The sequence below is a fragment of the Phyllostomus discolor genome, chromosome 5, assembly GCF_004126475.2.
Source record: "Phyllostomus discolor isolate MPI-MPIP mPhyDis1 chromosome 5, mPhyDis1.pri.v3, whole genome shotgun sequence".
In the NCBI taxonomy this organism is placed as follows: Eukaryota; Metazoa; Chordata; class Mammalia; order Chiroptera; family Phyllostomidae; genus Phyllostomus; species Phyllostomus discolor.
The window spans coordinates 147,158,275-147,169,334 of record NC_040907.2 but is presented as its reverse complement, the minus strand read 5'-3'; the positions used below and the strand labels follow the sequence as shown (position 1 = coordinate 147,169,334).

Below are 11,060 nucleotides of genomic sequence, written 5' to 3'. Positions count from 1 at the left end.
TTAGGACTTCAGCATATTTGGGGTGCGGGGAGGGGAGTTTAACCTGTAACAGGAATCATTTTCTGATGTTCAGTTGGAGCTCAAAATGACTGAGTGTCCAGCTCTACTGACGTGCAGCCCCAGCCCGAACCCCACCAGAAACGCCAGTAGTCTGTACCTTCTGCCGGGCTTTGTATCAAATCTTTGGTGGCCACACAACCCCAAGTTCTCACAGCCTCTCTGAGAGGCACAGGGGGAGCAAGACCCTGGAAGCAATTTGGCCACAAATAATCTGCTCAACTGCCCTCATTTTCCTGACACGTATATAAATAAACAATATAGTGTTGTGATCTTTTTTTAAGTAAGGGCTAATCCTACAGTGTATTGGACACCAGCTAGCCAGGCCTGATTCTCTGTTGTGACCTTAAATTTCTCTGAGCCTCAGATTTCTCAGGTGTAAACTGAGGGGCTTGAGCCCATGACCTGTAACCGAGCCTGCAGCTTCAAAAGCCAGGACTCCAGAGGCAGGTGCTGATGTAATAGGTCAGTAGTTTATTTTCAGGTGCCGGCCACCTGGAAGATGAGGGCCTCGCATGTCAAAGCTCATCTCCCTCTCTCGGTGCAGGCAAAGGTTTTTATACGGAGGGGGAGGGGAACAGAACGAAGAGATTGAGGAAGGGGGTCGAAAGGTTCTCTACGTGCAGCACAGCTCATTCCGATAAGGACAGTGACGGGCCGGTGTGCATCATCTTGGCCCAGTCATCCTGCCTTCACGTCATCCACGCTCCACAGTCAAAGGTCAGCAAACCTCCCGGAGCTGGGATGCCTGAAGGTCAGAGTCTGTATCTTTTGAAGTTAGTTTCTAGGATTCTTATACAAACATGCTGTCATCTCCATATTAGTCTGGGTCCGCACTTACAAACACAATGTCAAAACAATGGTGGGGTGGGTTAGAATTCCCCACTACTAAAATATTCCAGTGCTACACCTCCAGCTCTAAAAGCCGGTGATTAATTAACATTAAACTTTCCACTTCAGAATACCAAATCCCCTCTTCCACCATTAAATAAACCACTGTTACACTGAATGATATGACTGTACTTAATGAATCAATGCATTTGTCAAATATCTATTATAAGTGAAACAACTTGTCCTCTTTTGCAATGCATTTGAGTTAAGTGAACCCATTAGTGACTTCAGGTAAAAATCTGGAAGCATCTGTGGTAAGAAGTGAGGGACTAGATTTCTAACCTCTCGATGGACCAGGGAGGGGAGGGCAGGGATGAGAAACCATGCAGTGTGGGTCAGCTTCTGTGTTGTGGGTACGTGGTCATGAATATTGCAACACGATAACTCTCACCCAGAAAACCCACCACGAAATCCAGGGCGAAGTTCCACCCTGTCTCAGGGTTCTAACTCGAGTTGACTCTACTTCAAACGAAGGAAAGCTTGTTTGGCTGAATTCCCACGGAGCGCTGATTTCAGGAATGTGACATGCTGTTAAACCACAGCCGTGTAAGCTTGCGTCCACTGAGATTTTCCAAGGATGAAAGTTTCACTTTTCAAAATATATGTATGCATATGGCACTGCGTAGCTGGAGACACATAAAGTGAGTGATATGGCTCAGCCTCAGGACCCTTTCTTTCTCTCTCAAAGAACACCTCCTACCAAGTCTGTCCTGGCAGAGGGCAGGGAGGTGCGTGAGAATAGGCTGTTCCAAAATGACAATGATGAGATACAGTTCCTGTCTTCGAGTCTTTTCCGGAGACAGAAAGAAAGTACAGTTGGGATGAGCCCAAAGTCAGTGCATGGCATCTCAGAGACTGGGGAACACTGGGAAAGTTGCTGGGTGTTACCCACAAGGCAGGTCAGGTAGCTGGTCAGCATGAGCCGGCAGAGGCCCAGAGGGGCGCTGGAGCAGAGACGGGGACTGGAGCTGGAAGTACCAGGGTGCCGGCAGGAGGGATGCTCCCTAGCGATCAACACATGACACACAGTGTGTCCCCGAGGTCATGCATCAGGGCTCCCTGGGCTCTCCCTCCACTTCTGTCCAGGAGGTTTGGCAGAATGATCACCAAGGACTGCTGAACGCTGCTTGGAGGGATGAGGGGAGGTCCTGTCTCCCCCGACTGGAGTTAATTAAGCATTTCAAAGTGAAGTAGGTATCTGAAGAACTAAATACAGAATCAAATCTCAGAGATTCACACTGATCATCCTAACTCAACCTCTCCCTCTGTGTGAGAATTCCAGTGGCAGCTGAGTTACCCAGCTTGTTTGGTTGCCTCCATTGACAGGGAGCTTGCTTTCTCACGAGGAAGCCTACGTCACCAGGAAAGGGCTCCAGTGTCTCAAAATGTTCTCCTTATATGGTGCTAACATGTTCTCACTTACCCTCCTCCTAAGTGCACGCTCAGTCCTCCAGGACAGGTCCAAACCCGCAGCTCTGCAACAGCCCTTTATCTGGAGGCAGGCCACCACAATGTCTCTAAACACCCCCCACTCCTCATGCAGTGCGGTGGAGGGATGGCTCCTCGACCCGGTTAAGGTCACCTGAACAGTTACTAGTATGTCCATGTCCTTTGAAAACCATGTTCCCCCTCCCCCCAAACCATCGTGTTCCAGGAATAGTGAGAGCAACATAGAAGAATGTGGGCAACACTGGGAAGGAGAGCCAGCTGACCTTCGGAGACCATAGTGGGATGCTGGCCACATCAGGAACTGAAGGATGATCCCCCTCAGCCCAGCCCTGGGTGGCCCTCCCACGGAGGCCAGGCAGCCTGGACCAGGCCTGAGGCTGAGTATTTCCTAAGCCCTCAGTGTCTGGGGAAAAAGTAGGCCCTGAGCCAGAGTCTGTGGATGCTGGATTTCAGGGACACTGGTGGGGACCACCAATGGGCCCTGCGCGTGGCATAGAAGGGAGAAGCCCGCCCCCTTGTGGACCTCTGGTGGGTGGCAAGGTGCGAAAAGCACCCTGAAACCTCTCAGGAGATGAGAGATCTGAAGGAGTAGCCACTCCCTGTCACTGCTCCCACTTTTCCATTTGCCACAGGTGACCTGCAAGAGAACTGATGTCAACTGTCACAGAGCAGGGGAATGGTGGCAGGGGATATGAAGGGAAATTAGGAGGTGGTGACCCCTGGATCTAGTTGTCCAGCTACAGAAAGTCGGAGAGCCCTTAGGCAGGTGTTACTAGCTATTGAGAAAAGAAAAGTGGGGGAGAGGCAGCTGCAGGCCTTTCCTAGTTCTGCCCCTCCCTGGGTGGCCCCAGGCAAATCATAGTCCCTCCCTGGGCCTGCAAGGGCTAAACTAGGTGAAGGCTACAATCCCTTTGAATGCAAATTACAGACACAGCTGAAGGCTTTCACATGCCAGTCCTGGCAATGGTCTGTCATTGGTGGCACCAGACCCCTTATTGAAGAGAAGAGGCGATGAGAGGTGGCCAGGGCAAAGGGCATGTGTGGAAGGGGATGCAGAGGGCACCACCTTCCCCAGCTTGGCAGAGCCACACGTCCCTGTGATGTGTCCTTCCATCACTGCACCACACCCCTGGGAGCTCCAAAGAGTCATATACCGCAGTGGTCTCCCTCCTTCCGAAACTCTGGCCAGGTCTAATTCCAGCACCATGCCCTCCTCCTGGAGCACCTCTCCACTGGGGAGGCCGAGCCAGCAGATGTGCTGGCCCCAGATGGGTGTGACCCAGGCCCACCTGACACACCACAGCCCATGGGCATTGATTCTGCCTCACACTCTGAACTGCCTGTGCTGGGCACTAAGCGCATTAACAAAGACGATATTTTTAACGTATTATTGAGTTGAATTCTGCACTGCTCTGTAATCAATGAGAATCAAGCGTAATGCAGCCCTGGGAAATGCAAGCCAGAGCACTTTCCTCAAAGCTCTGCAGATAAAAAATAAATTTGAATTAAAAAAATTGAATTATATGCTAAAATGGCTCAAATATTCTTTCTACTCATTGCTCATAGACACACGGTCATGGAGTCACCAAAAACGTTTCGAAAGGCAAGCTGTTTCCTGGCAAATGAAAAGTCTTGAAATCCGTAAAAACCGGCCTTGTATAAATTATCTGAAATAATGTCCTCAGGCCACTGTGCTCCCAGCTGGAATGTCCAGGGTGACTCTTACCGGGGAAAGGTCATCACTGCACAGCACAGCACACAAAAGCCTGGGCTTCAGCTAAATAAGCCTGTAATGTCTCATTTAAAAAATATTATAAGGTTATTATAGGAATTACAAGTTGTTATGTAAACAGTCCTTAAAAATCAGAGGACTCCAACAATAAGTCCAACCTAAGTTCTACCTAAAAAACGCAAAGTCAGGTAGAACCTGTAAACCCTAATTGTAGGCAGACCCCTTTCAAACACCTTCGCAGACCACCCAGTTTCCGCAGCATTGCCAAACTCTAACATTGTAATGAAAAGTTTAAAGTCCAAAGCCTACAAGCCATCAGAGGTTCAGTAAGCAGATTGTGCCATTTCAGGAGGGAAAATGTGCTTGCATAAGCAAGTCACCGGGCTCACCTTTCTGCATGGAGTCTGGCCTTCGGCTTCGAACGTGGTTCTGCCAGGGTCAGAAGTGTGACAAAACTGCGCGTTCACGGAGGTTAGCCAAGGTTCACGGGGTCGTGACTGGGCCATTTTATCAGTCATGTCAGGCTCACACCCTATTGCCCAGCATAGATAAAAACTTTATCTGTCAGTTTGCTAAATCTACTCCTCCTGCCTTCTTTTCAATAGAGAAAACCTGGACTCACTTATCTAAGCCAGAGAGCAGCCTTCCCCAATACTGTTTTCATGGCAACTTCTGAGTAAGAGAGAAACACACCGGTGATTTGGGGGTCTCACTTTAGTCAATAAGTGTTCATTCCTGCGGTGACCAGCTTCGTCCTACCCAAAACCTTGCCTTGAGAAAACAGGTCTGGTGCTGTGTGACAACACGGCTAGGTTTATTAAACGTAAGAAGTTTGTGGATGGAGGAGTTATGTGAGAATGTGATTGTTCTCAAAGTGTTGCCTTTCAAAGTCATCTTTTCCTAAAGTAAAACAAACCACCAGAAATCTAAAATTAACTTTGATAGATTTTCCAAATAGGGAAGCTAAATTGCCATAGAAAAATGTACAAAGTTACCTTTGGACTGATACACCCATCCACTATATGTTCTCTAATAACCGTTAAGAGGAAAAAAACAGCCAAGGCTTCTTCCTCACAGAAAATAGATGTGTACAGATGACAAATAAAGCCATACATGTGGCCGTTTAGAAACCTGGTTAAATATAATACGTACAGATACTACTCCAGTGAGTGTTCCTGCACAGGGATTTCAAATACAAGACAAGCACCTTCAAATTGACTTTATTTGGAAACTAGGCAAAATTCATTATTTTAATATTTAAAGACCATGGTACCGTAGTAGAGACACATAAATAATATACATTTAGAACTTAAATATAATAAAATCAACATGACACTGTGTAAAAACTCATATGTACACTTCCAGTAAGTCTGAGGTTGAGGCAGTCACGCCCATCAGATTTCTCCCTGGAACCGGGTGAACCTTGCCGGGAGATCGTCCACAGGGTACACGGTGGGGCTGGTTTTCATTGTAGGAGGTCCGTTCAGAAGCCTCCAGTCACAATGCCTGGCCAACTCCACTGTAAATATTTTGAGAAGAATTTTTGCAAACTCTTTCCCTACACAGCTCCTGAGGCCTCCTCCAAATGGAATGAAGCTAAACCTGGATGCATCCTCAGGGTGCGGCTGCATAAATCGGTCAGGATTAAATTCTTCCTTGTTGGAGAAGATGTCAGCCACATCGTGAGTGTCACAGATGCTGTAGATAACATTCCAGCCTTTGGGAATCTGGTATCCCTGCAAAAGAGTATGAAGTCCTGAGGGCTGACAAACTGGAATCTAACTTCTGACAACAAAAAGCTATTGCTGATATCTGTGAAGGAGTTATGAGTTGAAAGAAAGGGCAGGAGGGGTAGAGAGACAGACATGTAGGTTGCTGAAACACGAGGCAGGGCACTGTCATCAAAAGCATTAAGGAGTTTAAGCCACGGCACAGGGAAGCAAGGCAAGATTTAAAGCCACAGCAAAATGGGAGGGGAGAACTTTTAACTTACATTTAATTCAAAAGTCCTAAGGGCGACCCGAAACCCTCCTGGAACTGGGGGATTCAGTCGAAGGGTCTCTTTAATAACACACCCAATGTATTTAAGCTGTTCCAAAGTTTCCATGTCCAACTTGTTGTCTTGATCACTCTTGCAAAGTAAACCCTATCAAAACAGTCATACAGAGGTGAATGGTCATTTTGTGTTCCAATAAAATCAAGCCAGCAGATGTAAACAGGGCTTAAGAGGTGACCAGACCCAAAGGGCCCCATGTTGGAAAAGGGTGAAGGGGGAAACAGTGAGCAGCTAGTGACCACTCGCCTCCACCCCTTGGCCCAAATCCACTATCTTATTTACAACTCCCAGAGAACACTGCTCTCTACTTAGAACCACTAAGCTTCTTCCCCACCCCCATCACCACCACCTGCTGCCACCCACCTGGAAATCAAGCCCTTGAACACACAAATCCAAGAAAACGGAACCTATCTAAAAATCTCCAAGGTTCTGCAAAAGGCGGAGATAGGGTGGGGATACGAGGTCAAACCCTGCCTGAGTGGGAACACAGCTCAAGATTCCTCCCCTTTTATTCAAGAAGCAAACTCTCTGTCCCCATCAGTCCATCCACCCCCAGGTCCTGCCCTTTAAAATACGCAGGGAAGGCAGCACACTGAGTCACTGTGAAATTAGCTAGGAGGCAGAGGAATTTCTTAAGGTGATAGGGAACCCCCAGAGTCCCCTACCTTACTCTTCAGCTCCTCCCGCACTTTCTGGAGAACATGAGGGTACAGCCCCAGGTAAGTGATCAGAGACGTGGCTGCGCTGGCGGTGGTCTCATGGCCCCCAAAGAGGAGTTCGGTGGAAGACTGCTTCAGTGCCTGAAAGTAGAGTAAGATGAACGTTTCTACAAGTCTCCATGCAATTTTACACAGGGATCAGTTACAAGCCACCTGAGGGTTCTGGGGGAAGAGGAGAAGAACTAAGTTTTGCTGACAGAAAGTCAAAGAAAGCAACATTTTAAAAAAGCAGAATGTAACGTCACTTCGTTCCAGCTGAAGCAGGAAGGCCGGTAAAATCCCACTCTACCCGGGAACTCTTGAATTGAAGCCTTAGTTGTATTAAAACTGCCCAAGACTCCTTATTTACAGTTTGCAAAGCCCGACTTTCCATTCAACACCTAGAAGGGCTAGGCGACGCTCCCTGATCCGCTGCAGCCTCTCCCACAGCTCTCCTCCCGGTGTCTCAACTCTTTCCGTGCCCCTTCGCGGGTGGGGTGGGGTGGGGGTGGGGGGCGGTCTGTGCAGGCTGCCCTCTCCTGGAAGCTGCGCCCCAGGCCGGCGCTTTGGGGATCCCAGGAATTGCATTTGGAAAACCAGGGACCTAAACTCCGCAGTTCCGCCTTTCGAAGCTGTCACTCACCTGCATATCCAGCCTCTCTCCCCTCTCCCACGAGTGCTCGATCAACAGCTGCAGCGCATCTTTGTAGCCTCCGCCCGCCTCTGCAGCCCGCAGCCGGCAGATCTTGGCGCGAATGTTCTCTTCGATGCGCGCGTGGATAAGGTTCCGCGCTTTCACGCCCTGAGCGCAGAAAGCGCACCGCGGTGAGCAGAAGCCGGGCACCCGGGCACCCGTGCCCCCGCGCCCCCGCGCCCCTCGCTCCGCACCCTGCTTGCCGCCATTACCCGGTATAGCCCGCTGAAGGGAACATCGATGGGCAACGAGAAGAGATTGCGGGTCATTTCCTCGAAGGCCTCCACCAGCTGCTGCTCGGCGTCCCCACCGCTCGCCAGAGGAGGCTCGCAGCCCAGCAGGATGCGCATGGCGATGCGGAACATCAGGCGCTTCACCTGGGGGTAGACCAGGAGGCCCCGCTCGCCGCAACTCAGCCACTGCTCCAAGCAGTGTCCCACTTCTTCGGCGATCACCGGCACGTAGCACTGGAGCGCCTCTCGGCTGAAGGCCCGCATAATTACCTGAGCCCCGAGGAGGGGAGAAGGTTAAAACCAGGCCCCACTCCTCTCGTCTTCCGGGGTTCCCTTCCAGACAACCCAATTCCACCAGACCCAGGGCACTTTCCCGGCTGTGGGAAAGCTAAGCTGGGCTGGAGAGGGTCCTAGCCGACGCCTCCTGCAGCTAGTGCTCGCCCGGCATCACTCCGCGTAAACCCCTCCGGCGAATGGGGTCCCCCTTCTGGTCCAGATGCCTTCACCTCCGCCCTCACCTTCTTGCGCTGCTTGTGCGAGGAGTCGTGTAAATTCGAAAGGCAGCCGGAGCCCAGGATGGTGCGCACCGACGCGGGCCAGTGGACCGACACTAGCCGGTGCTCCCCGAGCAAGATGCGCCGCACGTTGTCGGCGCCCATCACTCGCACCGTGGGCCGCCCGAACAGATGCGTCTTGTAAATGAAGCCGTATTTCCTGCGCTTCATCTGCAGGAACTTCCTTCGCTGCGAAAGGAAAGCGGAGGAGAGAGGCAGGCGTGAGGGGGCGCCGGGGAGCGCCGCACCTCGGGCTTCCCAGATCCTAGCCGTAGTCACGTCTTCCCCGGGGCGCCCGCCTCGGCTTCAGTAGAAGCCCGGAGCCGAGACCAGAGAGGCGTCCTGTCCCGCCCCGAGGTCCCTTACCTGTAGCACCATCTGCAATGTTTCCCCAAAGAAGGGGAAGCCCATAGTTCCGGGGGGCAAAGGGAGGGCGCAGCTGCGGTCGCGGCTGCTCACGCAGTACAGGTCCCAGAGTTTGATCGCGGCTAGGAAGAGCAGCAGCGGTAGCACGAAGGTGCAGAGCGCACTGGCCAGCAGCGCAAAGAGACCCATGGCGCGCTTCGACCTCACGCGCCACCTGCTGCCGCCGCCAGCACTCCAAACCTCGCCGCGCGCCCGCTTTATAGGAGGCCCAGGTTGCTGCCCACGTTACCTTGGTCAGACAAATTAGTTCACCCAAAGTTCATCTTTAATTGCGGATTGGGTCCCTGGCTCCTCCCCCCGCGAGACGCTGCCCAAAATCTTTAACCGTTTGTTCCGCGTCGAGGCAGAGGTGGCGCGGAGGCGGCTTTCTCGGAGCGTGCCTCCTGGGGCGCGGAGCTAAGAGCTGCCTGGCTCCCCACCCAAGGTGTGCGGTGCTCGGAGATGGCAACACGGGCCGATCCGGGCTCCGGGGAGCGGGAACGCCAAGCCCTGGGCTTCCTGGTGGTCTCTGTGGAATCCCTCCCGTCGGGTCCGACTGGCGGTCCCAGACCAGAGCTGCCTTCATTGGTTTTCCATTTACTGGCGCCTCGTGGGCTCCCTTTTACCTGCTGGGGAAGGACAGGGAAGTGCGTTCAGGGATCGTCAAGCCACCTTATTCCACAGGTAGGGAAACCGAGGTCCAGAACGCAGAGTAAAACGAAGATCTCCCGACTCTTCCAAGAGCCGGGGGCCAGGACCCCTTTGAGAGCTGCGGAGAGTCAGGCATGACTGGAGGAGCAGGGAGCACAGTTCCCCGCCCCCCTCGACGGGGCCCGCACTCATGAAGTCACGGAAGAGCTAACCTAAGGGTACAAGAGAGCTCCCAGATCCCTTAGGACTCCAGGTGCAAAACTGCACCAGTCAGCCCCAACCCTGACCCCCCCCGTGGGGGCAATTCCTCGGCGCCTGAGCAATCAGCGCTCTGCGACCTGGCCACAGCCGGCCGGATTCCGAGGACCCCGGGGCGTGCAGCCTGCTCTAGGCAGGGAGAACAGGAGCCTTAGCCCCAGCAGGAGGAGGAGACAGAGACAGAATAAGGAAAGCCCGGGGGTCTGGACTCCGAGTCCCGACTTCATTTCTACTTGCATCACCTTGGGCAAATCACCACACATCCTTGCGCTTGTTCCTCCTCCTTAATTTGGAAGCGATCATTCCTGACCTGTTCACACCTCCGGGTGGTGGAGCGTTTCCAAAAGGGACCTTTGGTTGCAAATACTGTTCCCAGCTCCCGGCACGCTAGGCTACCTACGCTACTAGAGTGATCGCGACTCCCGACACGGGAGCCTTCCTGCGCTCTCCCGGTTCCCACCCAGAGTAAAGCCACCCGGGTGAGTGGGTACGCGGTTCTAAACCCAGGCCTATGGGAGTGTCGGTATCCCAGCTGGGAAGCGGGTCTGCTGGCCTTTGCTCAACTACAATCAGCTGCTACCGCAGCCAGTGTGCTGCCAGTTCTCAGAGTTCACGCATCGCGGCAAGCGCACTGGCGATCCCGGCTGCCCACCTGGCCAAGCCGCACAGCCTCGGACCAGCAGGGCCACGCGCTCGGTTGGTTTGGGCGCAGAACGCACCAGCCGGGCCGAAAATGAAACGGAATAACGCGCGTTTGTTTAAAACTGAACACCGGCTCTAGAACGAGCCAACCTCACGCTTTGGAAAGCGTCCCATGGAGATGGGAAACTCTTTAATCTTGAGAGCTGTTAGATACGCGGTCCTCCCGCGTGGGTCCCCAAAGCCCGCGGGAATGAAAAACGTCTGCGGAGTCTTAAGGAGCGAGCAGACCGCACAACGCTCCAAGCCGGGGTCGCCACCGGGCGTGTTTCAGGGAGTCAGCGTTTCCGCCTAACCCTGCTGCGCGTTTCAGAGGCTCTAGAAAAGGGCTCCTCCGACTGTCATTTCTTCTAACAATCCGGCGACGGTAACTGGTGCCAGACAACTTCTGGGCTCCGGCCGGCAGGAACCGGAGCCAGACGCTGGAGGTAATTCTCAGAAATCCGGGCCCGCCCCTCTCTAGACAGTGCCTCTGGCCGGTGAGCTAAGCGGGCGAGCGGGGGCGTGACCTGGGGCCCAGTCCCAATCCTCGGGCCTGACCCGCCTGTGACCCCTGCAGGCCGGACCGTGACATCAGAGTGAACTCTGCAGGGCCACCTCGCCAAGTTCAGCGCGCGCCGGGTCACAAGATGAGCGGGGCCTGTGGGCTGGAAATTGCCACAGGGGAGGAGGTGTGTCTTAAT

General features: G+C 52.9%; 1 protein-coding gene across 1 annotated transcript; it reads right to left on the bottom strand.

The window, feature by feature from the left end:
* Positions 1 to 5,028: 5,028 nt before the first annotated feature.
* On the bottom strand, positions 5,029 to 11,060 carry LOC114497216 (cytochrome P450 26A1). The gene is made up of 7 exons (XM_028512853.2): positions 8,731 to 11,060; positions 8,329 to 8,553; positions 7,790 to 8,080; positions 7,527 to 7,685; positions 6,851 to 6,985; positions 6,123 to 6,275; positions 5,029 to 5,865 (listed from the first exon to the last, which is right to left on the bottom strand). The coding sequence occupies exons 1-7, from the start codon at positions 8,917 to 8,919 to the stop codon at positions 5,524 to 5,526; spliced, it is 1,494 nt and encodes a 497-aa protein (XP_028368654.1). The 5' UTR covers positions 8,920 to 11,060; the 3' UTR covers positions 5,029 to 5,523.

Coding starts and splice junctions, on each gene's coding strand:
- LOC114497216 (XM_028512853.2), bottom strand. CDS start 8,919: ATGGGTCTCTTTGCGCTGCTGGCCAGTGCGCTCTGCACCTTCGTGCTA. Junction 8,554..8,730: donor CATTGCAGATGGTGCTACAG/GTAAGGGACCTC, acceptor TTCCTTTCGCAG/CGAAGGAAGTTCCTGCAGAT. Junction 6,986..7,526: donor GAGAGAGGCTGGATATGCAG/GTGAGTGACAGC, acceptor CTCTACTTTCAG/GCACTGAAGCAGTCTTCCAC.